The following is a 19,877-nucleotide window of genomic DNA, read 5'->3' as shown; positions in this document are numbered from 1 at the left end:
ATCTTTGACCTCTGCGATGGTCTTGACTGGAAATCGGACGACTTATCGACATCACGTAGTCTACCATCTGCAGTTGGGTTATCCGGTCCATACCCACATGCTGGAGAAAAGGAGAGTCCTTCTCCTATAATGGCATTCAGTTAATAGTTAGTTGCTGTTCCAAATTGTTGGCCCTCCAAATGGCGGTTGAGTGTCTCAGCTGTTGAATTTTAAAATGTCTCCATTCGCGAAGCTAGTGATTCTGATTTTACTGGCGGAATTCAGCCAGAATGTGGATGCCTATATGCGAGGGGCTCCACCGGAAGCCTGCACCGACATGGAGCCGCAAGTAAACATTCAAGCAGCCAAAAACTACCGAAATGTTTCAGCTTTAATTAATGTCACATTTTGCAAATTTTAAAATTTCAATTCGACAGCACGGCCCAGCGCCTCAAACGAGCCCAGCACCGTACACTATTACTCCGCAACAGGTATGGAAATATGAACCGCATAATACATTCCAAATAATAACGAATAGAACTTAATTCATTATTATTTTCGCTTATATTCCCACGCAAATAATTAGAACGCCATCGAGCAGGGCGGGACTGTTAAAGTGACGATACAGGGCAAGAGTCCAAAAGGAGGATTTATGGGTTAAATCAATAAATCGATAAGATAAAATGTCTTCAATTTAAAAACAAATTTATATCCTTACAGGGTTTCTCTTTATGGCCGTCAATCCTGAAGACTCTTCTTCCAAACCGCTGGGCCGATTCATCAATAGTCCATACCAAGCCCGATCGGTTGATTGTCTCCCAGGTGAACAGGTATAACATACGATTGACGATATTCCTATAATTATTTCTGCTTAATTATACACTCGGTAAATTTGCACGACAGAATGCTCTGACTCACCGGGATGCCAAGAGTAAGAATAATTTAGAATTGACATGGCAGGCACCGCCCGACTACCAGGGCGAAATTGAATTCAGGTTTGATTTGATGGAGAATTAAATTAATACATTATTATTAGGACGGCCTGATTGAGCTGATTGAATTGAATGGATGTAATTTTTTAGGTGCACGTTTCTGCGTGATTTCTCCACATTTTGGTTGCGTGTCCCGGCGTCGACCCTCGTCCGTGTCGGGAATCCTGTCGTTGCACGAGCTGCTGAAACGAGCAGCGGCGTCTCATTGGTTCCCATGGTTACCGTATTCGACTATTTCGTCTGGCGCATTTGGTTTTGGACGCCAGAAGCCCAGCCGCAGCCTTGAAAGTAAATAAGCGCAGCTCTTTTTAAATGTACCAGTGATTTTCAAAAAAATTTTTAAGGAAGATAGGCCTAGTAAATAAGTATGGCTTTCTATAGCCGTAAGGAGAAAAATCGAGCTTTAGCTATTTGACAAACTAAATGTAATTTAGATATCAGTCAAATGCTGTAACTCTCTCATATTTACAATACAAATGAGTTTTTGAAACAATGTGCATCACTTTCCAAAAGAAAGTCACTCAAACATTTTAAAAACAAACGTCATCTGCGTTTTTACTGGTGCACTTGTAACATAATTGTTATCATCCGTCCGCTTATCGGCTGTCCGCATCGTGTTGAATCTATAGCAAAGTTTTATTTCTTTATAGCCTTGATATAATTGTTATCACACATCCTTTTGATTGTGCGTAGAAGTACATAGGGCCTACTTGCAGCTAGTAGATAAATACTCCGACATTTGCGTCGAGGTAAGCTCTTCCATTTTTTAGTTTTTTGGTAATTAAATTATGGCCCGAAGAAGAGGCCAAACGAACTGGACATACCTTGACGATGATCTCAAATACTCGAGAGATCACGTACTTGGTCAGGGGGCTTTCGGTTCCGTTCATCTCGGCCGTTTCCGTGGAAACAAAGTGGCTATTAAGAAAATTCAGCTACACACAACGTCCAACGACGAACGCGAAATTCGTTTGCAAGGGAAGCTGAAACACAGACATGTTTTACCAATCATAACAGCAACAGAGGATAAAGACTTTAGGTACTATAATTCTGTTTCATTTTCTTTGTGCTAGTTTATTTATTTTTTTAATTATTATTATTTATTTAATTTGATTGCTACATTCAAGGTACATCGTCCTGGAACTGTGTGTTGGGACACTTGGAAATGTTATCGAAGAAAATTATGAGGGGCCTCAACTGCCGTCTGATCTTGAGATTTTCTACCAAATAGCCGATGGTCTCGACTACATCCACTCGAATAAACTTATCCATCGCGACATCAAACCTGATAATATTTTAATTTCGCGGGATGGCTTCGTGAAATTGTCGGATTTCGGTCTGAGCAAGCCGGTCAGCGACCGGGGAACGTGTTCCATTAGTGCTGGACTTAAAGGCACTCTGTTGTGGATGGCGCCGGAAATGCGCGGTAATACGGAACGTGTCAGAGCGACGCCGATGAGCGACGTTTTCCCGTGCGGATGCGTCTTTTTCGTATACCACTCGCGGAATATGAACGGCGGAATCCATCCGTTTGGCGATAAGAAAGACCCTAACAAGATCCAGCTCAATATCGTCCAGTATAATCCAGTTAACATCAACAGTAATGATCATTTCCCTATTCTATTTTGTGACTTGTCAAGTCTATTCAAAAGTTGATTTGTCTACAGAGTTAAATCCTGGATGCATTGAGTATACTCTAATCGAACCAATGATTCGACATGACCCAAGGAATCGAGCAACTCCAGCGCAAGTGAAACAGGCGATCTGCCAATATGTCCAATCTGCCCGTCGGCGTCAGAACGGCTGTCCACCCCAACAGAATGGAGGAATGCATGCTGCTGGAACTTCATCAGCAGCTAACCATCACCAACCAAATTATTCCGGCGGACCCTGCTACTCGTACTACCCTCAACAGCAACCAGCACATCCGGCTGTTGGCAATTCCATGTACCCTGGCGGGCCTCCTGTGGGCTTTAACCCGAGTGTCATGAGTGGAACTCCGTACCAAGGAAGCTTTAACGGCTATCCAGGTGGAAATCCGGTTGGTATCCTGCCCCCTTGTCCAGGAGGATCATCGTTTGGTGGCTATGGTCAACAACAACCGCAGCAGCAGCCGGTATACGGAACTCAAGGCGGGCGGCATCCGATGGATTACGTCTCTCATAACGACCAGCGATTTAATCGCCATCAGCAAGAATACGCCCGTGCCTGTCAACAGGAGCTTCAAGACAACCGTGCAATGGAACATTTGTTAAGGAAGATGGTGGAGAAGATAGAGAAAAAGTTGCAGTCAGATCCGCCAGATTCTTCTTGTTCGGATGATTCAGGGGATAGTGATGACTGCAACTAGTAACGTTATTGTAACAATTCCCTTTTGTGACTCATTCATGCGCATATTAAGATACACTGAATCAAATGTAGACTTAATAGAGAGATGGTATATATACACTGTATAAAATAACACCACAACGCATCACACATGCAAGGAAGATCGAAATAATTTTATTTATTTTTTTGAAGCGCTTCCCAAAACATCTCACAAATAAAATAATCTGGAAAATGTGAGGCGGGTACAGCCCTTATACTAGGCCTATATAGCTATTATACTAAACTTCGGAACGAGAGATAAGTGTTTGGGCGTTGTTGTTGTTTTTTTTTTGGGGAAATTAAGGAAGATTTAAAAATAAGATTATCTCTTGTGAAATCCACCGCTAATGTAAACGTCTTTGTCAAGTTAAAAAAATAAGCGGGATCCCGAAATTAAATTTAAATTTTTTTTCCCCTTTTAAAAATAATAAACTAAAGTGAAAATCGAGTGTTGCCAACATATAATGTTGGCGGACTTGTTATCACTTATCGCTCTCCGCTTATCGCTTGTTCGATAGCTGTTTTTACTTTTGATATAATTTTTACCACAAGCTCTTTTGATTAGCTGTATGCATATTTAAAAAAAAAACCCATTCCAATCACTCTTTATTGTCGCTGTACTCAGAAAATTATAACTTCCACATTTGTGTCGAGGTAAGCTCTTCCATTTTTTGGTTTTTGGCTTTTAAATTATGGCTCAAAGAAGAGGCCAAACGAACTGGACATACCTTTTCAATACTGAAATAGCATACTCGACATCGAAAGAAGACTTTCTTGGTCAGGGTAGTTCCGGTTCTGTTCGTCGTGGCCTTTTCAAAGGGAACAAAGTCGCTGTTAAGAAAGTTCTCAAAGATATGTCAGCAGCATCCATCAAAGAGAAAAGGGAAATCTATTTGCAAGGGCAACTGAAACACATAAATGTTTTACCAATTATAACAACAACAGAGGATGAAGAATTTAGGTACACTACATCAGCCCTGTTTCGCTTTCTTGTTTCGTTTTTTTACGAATTTGTATATGTTTTCAAGGTACATTGTACTGCCACTATGTTTTGGGACACTCGGAGATGTTATCAACCGAACTTATAAGGGGCCTAAACTGCTGTCTGATCTTGCGACTGATCTTATTGTTTTATCTCATATAGCCGATGGTCTCGACTACATCCACTCGAGAAATCTTATCCATCGCGACATTAAACCGGACAATATTTTAATTTACCGGGATGGTTTCGTGAAATTGTCGGATTTTGGTCTGAGCAAGCAGGTCAACGATCGTGGAACATGCTCCCTCAGTGGACTTAAAGGAACTCTGATATGGATGGCACCGGAATTTCGTGGTAATATAGAGGATGCCAGAGTATCATCGAAGAGTGACGTCTTCCCGTGTGGCTGCGTCTTTTTCGTTTTCCTCCAACGGAATAATGTGAAAGGAGGAATCCACCCGTTTGGAGATAGGAAAAACCACACCGAAATTCAGTTCAATATCCTCCGTGACAATCCAGTTAACATCAAAAGTAACATTTACATTTTCTGTTTCAACTTGTTAAAAACTTAAAAACAATCTTGTTTTAAACATTATTTTGATAGTGTTAGATCCTGGATGCAATGAGTATACTCTAATCGAAGGAATGATTCGACATGATCCAAGAGATCGATCGTCTATGACACAAGTTAAACAGCAGATCAAGGAATATTCCCAAATTGTTTCTGCTCGGAAGTGCCCTCAGAACATTACATGCAGCCCAGGAAGAGAACACTGCTGTGGTGTTTGGGTGCCCTGCTCCGCTTTCAGCTCCAAGCGAACCAAGTCACCGACGAAATTATTCCAGCCCTTACCCTCAACAACATCCTATGTATGCTGCTGGACCGTCATCAGCAGCTAACCATCACTTACCAAATTATCCCGGCGGACCCTGCTACCCGTACTACCCTCAACAGCAACCAGCACATCCGGCTGTTGGCAATTCCATGTACCCTGGCGGGCCTCCTGTGGGCTTTAACCCGAGTGCCATAAGCGGAACTCCGTACCAAGGAAGCTTCAACGGTTATCCAGGTATTAGAAATTCGGTTGGGGTCCTGCCCCCTTGTCCAGGAGGATCATCGTTTGGTGGCTATGGCCAACGACAACCGCCGCAGCAGCCGATGTATAACGTCACTCATTTTTACCGAGCTCCTTACCACGAGCAATATAGGCCTAAACGCCATCAGCAGGATTCTTCTTGTTCGGATGATGAAGAGGATAGTGACAGCAACTAAATATAGTGAAGTTGTCCATCACTTTGTCTTGTATATATGGGGACTGCAAACTTTGTAACAATTCTCCTTTTTGTTATTCATTCATGCATATTAACATATATTACACTACAAATAAAAGGTAGATTTAAAAGAGAGAAAGTACAAACTGAACCAAATAACACTACGCATGCACGGAAGATTGAAGGGATAATTTTTATTTGTTCGAAACGCTTCTAACAAATTTTTTCACAAATAAAATAATTCTAAAAATCAAAATCATTTGCATATTCAGACGTCTGAGATGCGGGTAATATACAGCCCTTTCTACATGTAGGCTACTAATATTAATAAACTTTGGAAATAGAGACAAGTGTTTGGTTGTTCTTGTTGTTTGGGAAAATTTGAGAACGTTATCTCAAGAGATAACATTTTAAAAATATCATTTGACATAAGTATTGCGCGCCGAAAGTGCCACGAAAAAAAAAAATAATAATAATAAAAACGCCACCGCCATCTAACGGTCAAATTTTTAACTACATGGAAAAATTTCAAAAACAAATTTTCTTCTTTATTACAACTTAGCTAGTCTCGCGACTCTCGCCTTTATTCTTAGAAAATATATATTTTATCAAGGGAAATAGATACACAAACCGGTTACTTGAGCATTATTTTATTATCACATCTCTCTTTTCTCGGTCGTCGTCCGTAAAAAAAAATAAAAATAGAAAAGAGGAAACGATTCAATTGTTCGCACCGAGCGATACTTGAAGAGAGTTACGACAACAGAGATGATGATTATTCTCTGCTGTTCACAAATTTCTGTTTCCCTCCGTGTCTGATACGCGTGAGTCGACAATTGAGAAACAGACAACTTGCATTTTGATTTTCTTTTAAAAAAATCATTTTCTTCCTGATTTTTGTTGTTTAAAATGTTTTAAAGGCGTCCCCGTTGAGTTTGGCCGTAAATAATTCGCTTCGAGACTCGAGCGTGATGAACCGCCGGGACTGTCAAAGCGGCGGATTAGCGGTTCGTTGTAAATCCATCACCAGGTTTCTTATTTAACAGGGGGTATAGCTCAGTGGTAGAGCATCCGACTGCAGATCGGATTGTCCCCGGATCAACCCCGGGTGTTCCCTTGATTTGGGACAGTAGATCAGATCGAGCTCTATCCGATCTACTGTCTCGAAATTTAATTTGAATTATTGAATTGAATTTTATAAACTATAAAATATGACGCCCGGTGATGATTTGCGCACTAAAACTAAATGTATATTTTCCACAGCAATAAATTTAGGCTTTCTAATCACTGATTACCATATTAGAATGTGATAGGTAGAATATAAATCAATAAGTGGGAAAATTATTATTCGTTATTATTTGTTATTAACAATTGACAGCAGTTGTGCAGACGCTGTTATCAACACTGAAATAATAATCTGCTTCCTTTTCGCGGCGGTTAATCAGACCCTGAACTGGTACACCGTTAACATTCACCTAGAAATCGATTGATATCATTAGTCGTTTTTAATTCTATGCTGAAAACAATCGAAAGCAGCCAAATATGCGCATCTCAATTCCTACCCATTTCATGAATTCATCTCGAATAGTCGGATCGTTAGGATTGGCTTGAACTTTCTTCAATAAAGTGGAAGAATGGAATGCCGCTGTTCCAACATTGTAAGTAAACGAGACTAAAGCCTCGAATTGGACCTGATTAACGTCCGGTGATGGTGAGCCAATATCCGCGTCCACTGCCGGTACGAAACTCTCATCGACCCAGTAATTAAAAAGCGAATCACAACGTGCCTTTGTGCACGTATCTCCACTTGCAACTGCCCTGCCATCTTCCCAACGAGTGTTACCGTAACCAATCGTCCAAATGCCACCAACGTCCCTTGAAATTTTTAAAATCGAATGCCCACCAATTAAATAATTAAAGATAATCCTGGTGCTCATCAATACTTGTAAGCGTTTAAGCAAAGTCCTTCAAAACATTTAATGAGAGTGTAACCACGTTCGGTCATTGTTCTTCCAGTACCTAAAAAGAGTACGCAAATAGACAATTATAAGAATTATTATTCCTATCACTGATGAGTCACTTATAAATATTATTTGCATATTTTTACGGAGTACGCAGCATTGACGAGTTGCAGGGCCACCGCATTTTCCACCAGAGTAAGTCCTAAAATGTGATGGCAGAATTTTAAGAATTTGTTTTTATTTTTATAGGCGTGTCAAATATTTATAATAATTTAGTACCCAGCGCAATAATTGGTATTGTCCATACACCTTCCACCAGCTGAAGTGCATGCGCCATCTGATTGAGACCAGGTACTCTCATTGCTTAGGCCTGAATATTTAATTCAATAATTCATTTTTTAGTCAAAGGATTTGAATGATATGATGCCGATTGATTATTAATTAATATTATATTTACATGTTGCGTCGCAATTTTGGCAGCACTTGATGTTGTTAGAGCCAGCGCAAAGTCCAGACACGTAACCAGCCGTACATTTGTATGCAGTATAATCTAAGCAGGTACCACCAATGTTTGTGCAAGCGTCTGCCTTTCCCTCTTGAACTGATTTTTAAAATAAATCAACGATTTTTTAAAACTTAGAAATTTCTCAATGTTAAGTTTAGGAAATAACCAAGGACATCTACTGTATATTTACCCAATGCGAGGAGCAGGAGGGAAAACAACGCGTAGAGCGAAGATTTCATCATCTTGTTGTAATTCTGCAATTGTATAATCATTTCATTTCATTAAATAACTGTGATGCAATTATTTGAATTAATATAAATATAAACAGCAATTAGTTTTACCTTGGTAATGGCGCGAAGAGAAATGAGTTGATGATTGTCTATCGATGTAACTATATAATAGCAGCGGCTAAGCAGATAACAAAACCTGTATTTTCCACTTTCGATGTACGTAAGCAGACTAGAGAGCAGATAAAGATAAATTGAGTTATCTGCGTTGTTTTTATTTACACAATATCGAGTACAATATAAGATCACCAGGTCTTATTTACTTAATGATTGTGGTGATGTTTGTTGTTTAATTTGTTATATCGTATGATGAAATTGTATGCAACGTTGTATAAAAATAATTTAATGAAAGAATTGTGCTTCATTGATTATGCGCCCATCAAATTAAGCTTTCTAATTAAAATCGGTCGTTTCTATTGTGTCCTGTCCATTTTTGTGTCTTGATGTCGAATACTTTGATGCCTATTTTTGTGCTCCTACCCATTTTTCTGTCCTATGAGATATGAATCCTATGAATATGAGATATGTTTCTCACAAAAATCTCATGGGTTTGATGAGAAAATATTCCCCCTTAAATTGGGCAAACATATAGGCCTATCTATGTCCAAATCATGAATCTATCATGATATATTAGTGACAAATCCATGTGATATCATTTTCGAATAACATGAAATGGACACACCATAGGGTTATTTATTGTAATAAAAAGGATTTAGAAACCATTTAAGAACAGTTGAGATTATACCGTGAAAAATGTGATTATAAGATATTGACAAATGAGGCTCACGATTTACAGAATAATTTTATTAATCCAGAGACTTTCTGTGAGAAGGAACGTAGTGAGAAAAGGAACTTTGCATATATATTGTGTCGCTATGATGGGCTCACTTATTTTCGTTTTTTTCAGGCACCAAGACATCACATAGCGATTCCGGTGGGAGACTCTGTTCCTGTCACACGCTTCATTCCGTCACAACTTTCTTTGAACGAGTTGCAGTTCTCGAAAGGTCTCAGCACCAAATGGCGGCATACATAGTCAACTGCTGAGATCCATAGGGTGTATAGGATACACAATTCATTTGCCCGGCCATTTCTTTTCATCGGCGGTACCTTCTGAAGTTGAGCTCAGCTAAAAGAAACAGAAGATTCTTCCTTATATTATCCTCATCTAAACAAAATAACACTACGCAAGCACGGAAGATCGAAATAATTTTATTTTTGTTCGAAGCGCTTCCCAAAACATCTCACAAATAAAATAATCCTAAACATCCAAATCATTTGCATTTTCAGACGTCTGAGATGCGGGTAATATACAGCTCTTTCAACATGTAGGCTATTGGTAATAAACTTTGGAAAGAGAGATAATAAATGTTTGGTTGTTGTTGTTGTTTGAGAAAGTTTGAGAACATTATCTCAAGAGATAAAATTTTTCAAATATGATTTGACACTTAAGGATTTGACCAGTAGATGGACATTTAAAAAAATTTTTGGTTTCATAATATTGAAATGGACGTTACATATTATTTTTAAGTGGCAGGAACGGCGTTTCCTAATATTGTTCCTTTATTTATGTAAATTTGATGACACTTAAAAAATACAACTTTATTGGCATATATAAGTGTATACTATAGAGCCACACACTAATATTATCTCTAGTTGAAAACGTCAGCAGTTGATAATGATAAGGCATTCTTATCATTTTTCCAATTACGCAATTACGTTACAAATAAAACGGCGGAAAATGTCTACTCTGTAAGTATACACGCACGCCATTGAACGTAACTTCATCGGTAAGAACTTCACTGACATTTATTGACTGTTGATGTAGACCTAACTTCTTAATCAATAATTTCTAACTACGAAATTCAGGGTTATTATTTTGATTTCAAAATAAAAATCCACGAAGGAACTGCCAGAGCCATTATGGCTCTGGAACTGCTGTGATTTTCGTGAAAAAGTCTAGCTCGCGTGAATTGTGAAACTATTATGGCCCAACCCAATGCAAATTCGTCGTTCCCAATAACTTTGATTAATAATGATAGGGAAAAGAGTTATATGAAAAAGGATATCCTTGGCAAAGGCACTTTTGGTATCGTTTTTCGTGGTTCCTATCGTGATGAAGAAGTCGCTGTCAAAAGACTCGAGTTGGCAAGATTGGATGCAGCAGACGACCGTGAAGTAAAACTGCAGATAGATCTTGAGCACGATAATGTTCTCAAAATCTTGTCCGTTGATGAAGATGAAGATTACAAGTAAAAATTTTAATAATTTTAATTAACTATTATTTTATTATAAATCTATTCCACATTTTGGTAATGATTCAACAGATACATCTTTTTGGAATTGTGTGCGGGCACACTTAGCGAAGTTATTGCCAATAAATATGAGGGCCCTTCGCTTCCGACCCACAGAGAATCCATGTACCAAATTGCAAATGGCCTCGAATACATGCACTCAAAAAAACTTATCCATCGGGACATCAAACCAGAAAACATTTTGATTTCCGTGACAGGTCAATTGAAACTATCGGATTTTGGTTTATGTAAATCAATCAGCACCCGAGACACCTGTTCCATGAGTGGAACTAAAGGGACTCTTTTATGGATGGCACCAGAAATGCGTGGGAATGATGAAATTAGAAAAAGATCATCAGCATCAATGAGTGATATTTTCCCATGCGGTTGCGTCTTTTTCTTTCTTTTGACTGGTGGGAAGCATCCGTTCGGCGATATGAATGACCACGTTCAAATACATCTCAATATTCGAATGGGCGAACCAACTAATATAAAAGGTAATGGAATTACTCTCTTTATCTTATATTTTGTTATTTTCCCGGCCATTTTAATGTTATGTATGAATGATGATGAGGTGTTGCTATTTAATTAGAATTGAAGTCAGATCATTTTGCGGCTCATATTTTACGTAAAATGATTGATCTTAATCCGCAAAACAGAATTTCTGCAAAAGAAATAAAAAATTCACTGAGAAAGAGAGAGATTGAAGCGAAAAGAAGCAGCAATTTCATTAAAGGTATTAAGTATGTCTCGAAAGTAAAATTTTATATGAGTCACGTGAATCAAGATTTTCTCTGATATATTTTAAATCAATCTTGTATTTTGTAACTTTGTATATAATAACAGGTCAGTTCAAAAGAATTGCGCGATTAGTGCGTGAGGGAAGAGGAAATATCGCCTCCCGTTTCCACCCGAAGAAATTAGTTCTCGCCTGCGGCGCTGAAGATAAAATTATTTTCTTTTCTGCCGAGAATTCGTTCATTCCTTTTTCTAATTGGAAAGAGGACGAAAAAAAGTTTCAAATTGGACATATAAAGGACATTAGGACGGTGGAATGGAATGTAATGAGTTGTGTGTTTCAATCATTTTTATTTTAAAATTCTGTACACCAGAAGCATTAATTATGAAAAGATTGAATCATTAATTTATACATTAAACTCTTGATTTCTCTCAGAATTTATTATTAAATTGTTTCTTTAGTTGGAAGGAACCCAATTGGCTACCATCTTCCATTACGATGTCATCGTGTGCTGGAGTTATCCAAGTGGCGAAATTCTCTTTCAAAAGAAATTAGACGATGAAAAGATGACTGGAATCAAGTGGAATCCCTTCAGGCCAAACGTGTTTGCTGCTTTTAGTTATGGAGTAAGTTGTTTCTTTATTTCTAATTTGTTTCCATCACGTGCCAGATATACTGATATAGATATAATATAATAGATATAATGATCACGTCATGTGATCTCCCCCTGTTTCTGCGAAATATTCGACTAGAAATCGCCAATCGTCTTCTCATCCTCCCTTTTCCTAAAATGGCTGCGTCTTTTCCCCCACTTTTAACTTATTCTTCTTTTTAGTACGCATTTCAAAAAGTTTTCTTCTTCAATTCCTGCCCTGTCGAGCAACGGCCATTTCATTTTTTCACAATTGAATGTGAGAAATGGATCACGAGTGTCCAGTGGATCTCTGAGAATCGAGTTGCTCTCGGCTTCCAGGATGGCGAGGGAATTGAAATTTGGGAAATTGACGAATCGACGACTTCCGCCAAAATTGTCAAACGACTCGAACATAAAGGCGTGATGGTGAGTTTTGTTTACCCATTGACATGGCATTTCACATTCCCGATTATTTATTCTCTTTTATTTGATTAAGGGTTCGATATCAGGTATGGCATGGGACGAACGGACGAAATGTTTGGCCGCTAGTTCATGGGACGGATGGATTAAGGTAAATTTGGGTAAATTCTTTGTTGGTCATTGTAATGGGCGTGTCATGTTGAACTTGTTGTCTTTTTTCGTATAGATTTGGTCAATGGACAGCAACCAACCCATTCACACCACAAAGTTCGATGGCAATTGTTGGAGTTTTGCTTGGTGTTTAAACGGGAAACAAAGGGACGACGCGGGAGTGGACGCGGCCAGGAAATCGGCCGACAATTTCATTTTGGCTTGGTGAGTTGATCAATGGACGGTTTTCAGGAGAAATGGGATTGAACTAAAAGAGGTCCGCATCCACATTTTGATTTTTTTCCCCAAAAGTAAATTCATTTATCTTTTTTTGAATCGGGTTGGAGACAAAAAGCCGTGCACTTTCGCGCGCAAAATTTTTTTCGAATTTTCCCTTATTTGTTTTAAAATCTATCAGCAATTGAATTCCGGATGCGGACCCCCTCCCCCCCCCCCCCCCCCGGGATTGAAAAGATTGAAGGAAAGGATTTCATTTTTCCCGCGGAAGGAATGGACAAGAAGGAAGGGAAGCAATTTCGCATTTTTCATTTTCATTTACAGTGGATTTGGCGTGGGGAAGATTGTCATTTGGACCCCGCTGGCAAAGGAAAAGACGAGAATTCTCTGTCAACATTCAGAATCGGTAATGGGGCTGTCGTTTTCATCCGACGCTCGGTTTCTATGTTCAGCGGATATTTACAAATTGATTATCTGGGCAACTGAGGTAAAACAAGAAAACGGGCCGGATAAAGAACCAGTGATATTTAATTGTAATACAATTTAAATATATTCAACGTTATTTCAGAATTGGGAACCCGTTTACATCGACGTTGAAGAAAAAATTAGGGTTGGACGTTTCTCGTGGTTCTCTCTTGGGTCCTCTTCTTCGTCTACGAATGTCCCTGACTACAAATTGACACGCGACACAAACGATTACAAGGTATGCAAATGGGATATTCGTTAAAAAAAAAAATTTAGAACCTTAAACTTAATAACACTAATATAACTTATAATATAATATTATAGCCTTAATAACCCTTAACCCCATTGCAACAATGCTGTCCCCGGGCATATTTTTCGATATTTTTCTATTTTCATAAATCGTCCTTTATAGAAATTCACCTACAGTTCATTCTTATATGTTATAACCACATCTCATATTATTAGGTTGATGTCGTAGAATACGTCGTCGACGGCCAGTAAGAAATTCCAAGCAAAGATTGAAGATCACGAGAGGATTGCGAAAGAAAAAGAAACCGGTGGCGAATGGCCAATCGGATCCAATTTCGACTTGAAATGATCATCGTAATTTATTTCATTCGTTTAGTTGTTTTATTTCTCCATCGGACGGACGAAAAATATAATCCAATCCAGTGGCACTGCAAACAGATGCGGAAAATGATGCGCTAATCGAAAAACGAATAAATTTCTTAAATAAAAAATAAAATAAATTTTAGATAGAAAAAATTGTTATTTAGCGTTATTTAGTCAAAAGTTAAATTCTAAATTGGGGTTTTAGAAAATAAGTCGAGACGAAAATACATTAAAAATAAGTCGATACCTTGTCAAAAGTTAAGGTCACTACCAATCGCCCTACGGGTGCAAAATTAATTGATGATTCCTATAATTTTATTTTCTCTAAATCATTTGAGTTTTTATTTGTTTTTATTGTCAAAATTATTTCCCGTTAACGTTCATCAGCCCATCGAGTTGATGATTGGCCGGTAGAAGCGATGATTGTGCAACTCGCGGGTGAATTGGTAATTGGACTTGTCGTCGACGTGCAAAACGGCCGCCGGGCACGGCTCGATGGCCGGCAACGTGAAACTCTTTTTGTAAAGAGATCCGTCCGCCTCGTGATGCTGGGCCGTCTGCTGGCCGCCGCCGCCCAGTGAGAACGACGACTCGGTGGCCTGGTGCTTCCGCCTCGCCTGCTGGGCAACGACTTGGTCCCTCGTCATTGTCTGATACGACAATTTCTGCGTATTGCTGCCGTTCATCCGGTTCCGGCCGGAAGGTTCACTGACGTTCCAGTCCTGGAGTCGTTTGCTGGTGCGTGGCCTCGTCATTTGACTCATTTGCCACACCCTTGCGTGACTGCGATGATTGTTCCATGGCGCCTCTGAATTTCAGCGTGTCTTCCATCCTGCGGAATCAAACAAAAATTCAACACCATTTGATCCAGCACACGCCATTCCGGCATTCCGCAACAACCTGGGAAGAGGGGGGCGGAGTCGAAACAAAAAAGAATTGCGAATATTGGATTTTACTTTTTTGTGGATGGGTTTGGCGTATAGTCGACGTGTTCCAGATATTCCGCATTGTGGGTCTCGAATTTGGCCAGGTGAGGAATGGCCAAAAATGTCAACCCTTATTAGCTCTCAATCCCCCCCCCCCTTCTTGATTGGGGACGGCAAACTTTTAAAACAATTCTTTTTTTTTTCGCTTTTTGTAATACACTTGTGGATCAGACACAGTATATAAAATGTAGATTTAATAGAGATTAATAGATGGCCAATTTATAAGTTGTACCTTGTTCCGAATTTGTTCAATTCAGTGTTATTTAAAATCAGTCCGACGACTCCCGCTTCCCGCCAACTAACCAACACTGCTGTTAATCATCAGGTATCATTTTTGTTCGGAACAAAATCTTGGTAGTAATCAGAGTTGGGAGTCGCTCACTGATTTGAGATCGCGCTCAGAGCTTTTCGCTCAGTGCTGAAAAGTGAGCGGCGCTCAGCTCTCGCTCGCCAAAAAAAAAGTGAGCGCGCTCTTCGCTCACATACAAAAAAATTCCATTTTGAAATCTGTATATTTCCGTCTTCATGTAGCATTACAACTGCATTACAACTTACTTAGAAGATGAATTCTACTGGTTCTTATCGGAATTCCCGTTTTTTTTTCAAAAAAATTAATTCGTCAAAAGTGGCAAAAGATCTGAGATGATGTTATTCTGACATTCTGTATAAGAAAGAGAATTATAGTCGATTTTGAATCGTCATCTAACTCATCTTTTAAGTTTAATTGCAAAATTCTTACCAGTAGCCTATCAAATCGATCGTCAAACTGTTTTTGTGTTTTTATTTGCTTATATTTCGAAGCACTGGAAATCAAGTGCTGATATAGCTTACTTTGAAAGACATTCCCTTTTCCAGAAATACCAGCATTAGCATTGCATTTACTACTTTACTATTGTTTCCATCTTTGATTGTCTCTTTACACAATCGTTCAAAATCAGCCATAGTCTTGAAGCCTCGTCTGAGTGAGAGTATGCATTTGGAAATATTCCGTCATCCAATTAGTTTTAAATATTGACCGCTAGATGGCGTTGCAGTCATTGAGCTTCCGCTCAGGAGGTCTTCGCTCGCGCTCTCGCTCACCATTTTTCAGTTTGAGCGATTTCGCTCGCCGCTCTGAGCGCGCTCACGAAAAGAGCGCGCTCCTCCCAACTCTGCCCGCCCGTTTTCATTTAACTTGACAAAGTTCATGAAATCATCGCATAATTAAGATAAAATTATTAGATTTCAAATCCATTAAAACAAGTGAAATTTTGGATTATTTACATAATTATTTAGAATAACAGGGGTAAAAATTATTAGTTGAAAAATTATCTTTCCCCCTCTTTAAAAATACAGGCAGGAAAATCAGAACTGGGGGATAACTATTTTCCTTGTCCTTTACCTCTTGCGTTTTTTACTTTATTTGAGCGTAAGTTAGGGAAAGATAATTTTTCAACTAATAATTTTTACTTGGTACTTCAGATCTTTTGATATATTATAATTGCCTTTGAGACTGATCCCCTTTTAAAAAAAAGAATTTTTGATTTTTTGGCATCCAAAATTTCACTTGTTTTAATGGATTTGAAATCTAATAATTTTATCTTAATTATGCGATGATTTCATGAACTTTGTCAAGTTAAATGAAAACGGGCGGGAAACCAAAATTGAATTTTTTATTTTACTTTTTTTATCAATCGACTAAACGAATGATAGGCGGGTGGTGGCTAATAACAATATCACTTATCAGTTAGCTACAGTCTGATAAATAACAGTGACGGCAAAGAAAAAGGCGGCCTCTTTGTTACAACGTTTCAAATTCTCGACTGAAGTGGACAAACTGCGTATTGTGTGTCGTGGTGAGTTAAATAATGGCTGACGAAATTAAAAACCTTTCATCATGCACAAAAATCGATGGTACCGAAATAAGCTACTCGAGAAAAGACGTGCTCGGGAGTGGCACTTTCGGTACCGTTTATCTTGGCATCTTTGAGGAGAAACAAGTAACCATTAAGAAAATTCAGTTGAAACATCAGTCGACAGTAAAAGAAGATCGTGAAGTAAAAAACCAACTAGAAGCTGAAGGGCACGAAAACGTTGTACAAATATTCGAAACTGTACAAGATCTTGATTTCAGGTTTATATTTTCACACCTTTTCATAATTTCGTTCGTGCTTCGTGCTTCGTGCGATCGTGCTTTCTAATATTTTTGGATTTAACCGGATTTAACCTATACCCTATGTTTTATTCAGATACATTGTCATGGAGTTGTGTGCCGGAACCCTTGGGGAGGTGATTGAAAAGAAGTATAAGGGACCACCACTTCCACCCGATGATAAAGTCCTCTATCAAATGGCCAATGGCTTACACCATATCCACTCACAAAAACTTATTCATAGAGACATCAAGCCTGCTAATGTTCTGATTTCGTACGCAGGCCGAATAAAATGGTCTGACTTTGGAATTAGTAAGCAAATAAGCACCCGCGACACTTGTTCTATGAGTAGTGGGCTGAAAGGAACTCACTCGTGGATGGCTCCGGAATTTTGTCAAATCGGAAATAACAAGTCGATTAAAGCGACACCCATGAGTGATGTGTTCCCATGTGGTTGTCTTTTCTTCGTTTTTGTCACTCGCAAGGATGGAGGAATCCATCCGTTTGGAGACACGAACGACCCTATCACCATACAAGTCAATATTCGGGATGATGAACAAGTTAACATTAACAGTGAGCTATAGCCGTTTTGATTTTTTTTACTATAAATCTTTCCAGCACCATCTGAATAATGTTAATGATTTCTTTTCTTTAAAAAAAAAAAAAGAATTACAACCCAGCCACTTTGCGGCACCCATTATTCAAAAAATGATTGAGCATCTCCCAGAAAAAAGAATTCCTCTTTCGGAAGTGAAGGAACTGCTCTTAAGTGTGTCTACAGACGAGCGTGATGGGCCTTCGGATAACGGCTGGGGAGTTTCCGGATTTCAGCCGCTTTACAATTTCTCAGATCCTCCGTCCAACGTAATGAGCTTCTTTGCTGCAAGAGCAAAGATGGAAGTACGAGGAGGTGCATGAGATTTGTGAAATTTCATCCATTTTTCTATATAATCTCTAACTGTAATTGAAGGAATTTTGATTCGACATGACCCAGGGAATCCGGCACATCCGGCTGTTGGCAATTCCATGTACCCTGGCGGGCCTCCTGTGGGCTTTAACCCGAGTGCCATGAGCGGAACTCATCCGTACCCATTACTGTACCCCGTAAGCTTTAACGGCTATCCAGGTGGAGATCCGGTTGGGGTCCTGCCCCCTTGTCCAGGAGGATCATCGTTTGGTGGCTATGGCCAACGACAACCGCCGCAGCAGCCGATGTATAACGTCGCTCATTTTTTACCGAGCTCCTTACCACCAGCGATATAGGCCTAAACGCCATCAGCAGGATTCTTCTTGTTCGGATGATGAAGAGGATAGTGACAGCAACTAAATAGTGAAGTTGTCCATCACTCTGTCCTGTATGGGGACTGCAAACTTTGTAACAACTCTCCTTTTTGTTATTCATTCATGCATATTAAGATATTACACTATAAATAAAAGGTAGACTTAATAGAGAGAAAGTTCATGCACGGAAGATTGAAGGAATCATTTTTATTTGTTCGAAACGCTTCTAAAAAATTTGTCACAAATAAAATAATCCTAAAAACCAAATCATTTGCATATTCAGACGTCTGAGATGCGGGTAATGTAGGCCTACAGCCCTTTCAACATGTAGGCTATTAGTAATAAACTTTGGAAAGAGAGACAAGTGTTTGGCTGTTGTTGTTGTTTGGGAAAATTCGAGAACGTTATCTCAAGAGATAACATTTCAAATATGATTTGACAATCAAGGATTTTTTACTAGTAAATGGGCATTTTAAAAAATTGTTGGTTTAATAATATTGAAATCGACGTTACATTTAATTTTTTCTTAAGTGGTAGTTATGGCGTTTCCTAATATTGTTCCTTTATTTATGTAAATTTCATGACACTAACAAAACACAATTTATGTACAAGTGTACACTGTAGAGCCTACACACTAATATTATCTCTTGTTGAAAACTTCAGCAGTTGATAATGATAAGGCATTATCATTTTTCAAGTTACGTATTAATAAAACGGCGGGAAAAGTCTATTCTGTAAGTTTACACGCACGCCATCGGACGTAATAACATCGGTAAGAACTTCACTGACATTTATTGACTGTTGATGTACAGTAAACCTAACTTCTTAATCGTTAATTTCTAACTACAAAATTCAGGATTATTTTGATTTCAAAATAAAAATCCACGAAGGATAGTTAAGTGTGATTTTCGTGAAGAAGTCTAGCCCGCGTGAAATGTGAAACTGTTATGGCCCAACCCAATGCAAATTCGTCGTTCCAAATAACTTTGATTAATGATGACACGAAAAAGAGTTATATGAAAAAGGATATCCTTGGCAAAGGCTCTTTCGGCATCGTTTTTCGTGGTTCCTATCATGATGAAGAAGTTGCTGTCAAAAGACTCGAGTTAGAAAGATTGGACCCAGATGACCGTGAAATCAAGTTGCAGATAGAACTTGAGCACGAAAATGTTCTCAAAATCTTGTCAGTCGATGAAGGTGAAGATTATAAGTAATATAATTTTCATTATTAATCAACTAAATTATTTTTAAAAATTTATTTACATATATGAGTAATCATTAAACAGATACATCTTTCTGGAATTGTGTGCGGGCACACTTAGCGAAGTTATTAACAATAAATATAAGAGTCCTTCGCTTCCGACCGACAAACAAGTCATGTACCAAATAGCTGATGATCTCGACTACATTCACTCGAAAAATGTGATCCACCGTGACATCAAACCTGAAAACATTTTGATTTCTATGACGGGCCAAATGAAACTATCGGATTTTGGTTTGAGTAAACACATCAGCACCGGAAGTATGTATTGTTTCAGTGGACTTAAGGGGACTCTTTTATGGATGGCAGCTCTACTCTAGAG

The 19,877-nt window shown here is 38.7% G+C and overlaps 6 protein-coding genes and 1 non-coding gene across 8 annotated transcripts; 6 read left to right on the top strand and 1 right to left on the bottom strand.

Moving 5' to 3' along the window:
* The first annotated feature begins 54 nt into the window (after positions 1–54).
* LOC124313357 (putative defense protein 3) lies at positions 55–1,395 on the top strand. The gene is made up of 6 exons (XM_046778244.1): positions 55–328; positions 417–470; positions 566–635; positions 700–809; positions 883–974; positions 1,062–1,395. The coding sequence occupies exons 1-6, from the start codon at positions 215–217 to the stop codon at positions 1,255–1,257; spliced, it is 636 nt and encodes a 211-aa protein (XP_046634200.1). The 5' UTR covers positions 55–214; the 3' UTR covers positions 1,258–1,395.
* On the top strand, positions 1,208–3,432 carry LOC124313068 (serine/threonine-protein kinase/endoribonuclease ire-1-like). Its single transcript, XM_046777783.1, has 4 exons — positions 1,208–1,259; positions 1,665–2,010; positions 2,099–2,571; positions 2,639–3,432. Exons 2-4 carry the CDS (start codon positions 1,760–1,762, stop codon positions 3,319–3,321), a joined length of 1,407 nt encoding a protein of 468 aa, XP_046633739.1. The 5' UTR covers positions 1,208–1,259; positions 1,665–1,759; the 3' UTR covers positions 3,322–3,432.
* A 483-nt stretch (positions 3,433–3,915) lies between these two features.
* On the top strand, positions 3,916–18,231 carry LOC124313202 (serine/threonine-protein kinase/endoribonuclease IRE2-like). 2 transcript variants are annotated; one of them, XR_006910681.1, is made up of 4 exons: positions 3,916–4,299; positions 4,367–4,851; positions 4,925–5,390; positions 18,140–18,231. XR_006910681.1 is itself a non-coding variant. In XM_046777997.1 (3 exons), exons 1-3 carry the CDS (start codon positions 4,031–4,033, stop codon positions 5,218–5,220), a joined length of 1,050 nt encoding a protein of 349 aa, XP_046633953.1. In that variant the 5' UTR covers positions 3,916–4,030; the 3' UTR covers positions 5,221–5,919. The 2 variants fall into 2 exon arrangements, 1 of the variants encoding a protein (XP_046633953.1); XM_046777997.1 differs by lacking the exon at positions 18,140–18,231 and having other exon boundaries at positions 4,925–5,919.
* Trnac-gca lies at positions 6,638–6,709 on the top strand. The gene has a single exon. It is a non-coding gene; the product is annotated as a tRNA-Cys (tRNA).
* On the bottom strand, positions 6,818–8,553 carry LOC124313274. The gene is made up of 8 exons (XM_046778111.1): positions 8,400–8,553; positions 8,249–8,312; positions 8,011–8,154; positions 7,833–7,923; positions 7,700–7,755; positions 7,536–7,611; positions 7,155–7,467; positions 6,818–7,067 (listed from the first exon to the last, which is right to left on the bottom strand). The coding sequence occupies exons 2-8, from the start codon at positions 8,298–8,300 to the stop codon at positions 6,957–6,959; spliced, it is 843 nt and encodes a 280-aa protein (XP_046634067.1). The 5' UTR covers positions 8,301–8,312; positions 8,400–8,553; the 3' UTR covers positions 6,818–6,956.
* On the top strand, positions 10,084–13,546 carry LOC124313770. Its single transcript, XM_046778580.1, has 11 exons — positions 10,084–10,135; positions 10,215–10,597; positions 10,673–11,136; positions 11,232–11,375; positions 11,486–11,700; positions 11,840–11,996; positions 12,230–12,438; positions 12,509–12,583; positions 12,659–12,807; positions 13,144–13,306; positions 13,388–13,546. The coding sequence occupies exons 2-11, from the start codon at positions 10,332–10,334 to the stop codon at positions 13,544–13,546; spliced, it is 2,001 nt and encodes a 666-aa protein (XP_046634536.1). The 5' UTR covers positions 10,084–10,135; positions 10,215–10,331.
* Positions 16,635–19,875, top strand: LOC124313769 (ribosomal protein S6 kinase alpha-2-like). The gene is made up of 6 exons (XM_046778579.1): positions 16,635–16,995; positions 17,111–17,586; positions 17,681–17,923; positions 17,984–18,227; positions 19,214–19,504; positions 19,581–19,875. Exons 1-6 carry the CDS (start codon positions 16,730–16,732, stop codon positions 19,873–19,875), a joined length of 1,815 nt encoding a protein of 604 aa, XP_046634535.1. The 5' UTR covers positions 16,635–16,729.
* Positions 19,876–19,877: the final 2 nt, after the last annotated feature.

Source organism: Daphnia pulicaria, chromosome 9 (genome assembly GCF_021234035.1).
Source record: "Daphnia pulicaria isolate SC F1-1A chromosome 9, SC_F0-13Bv2, whole genome shotgun sequence".
NCBI lineage: Eukaryota > Metazoa > Arthropoda > Branchiopoda > Diplostraca > Daphniidae > Daphnia > Daphnia pulicaria.
The sequence above is the reverse complement of the archived record's forward strand: the minus strand, read 5'-3'. Positions and strand labels throughout refer to the sequence as shown.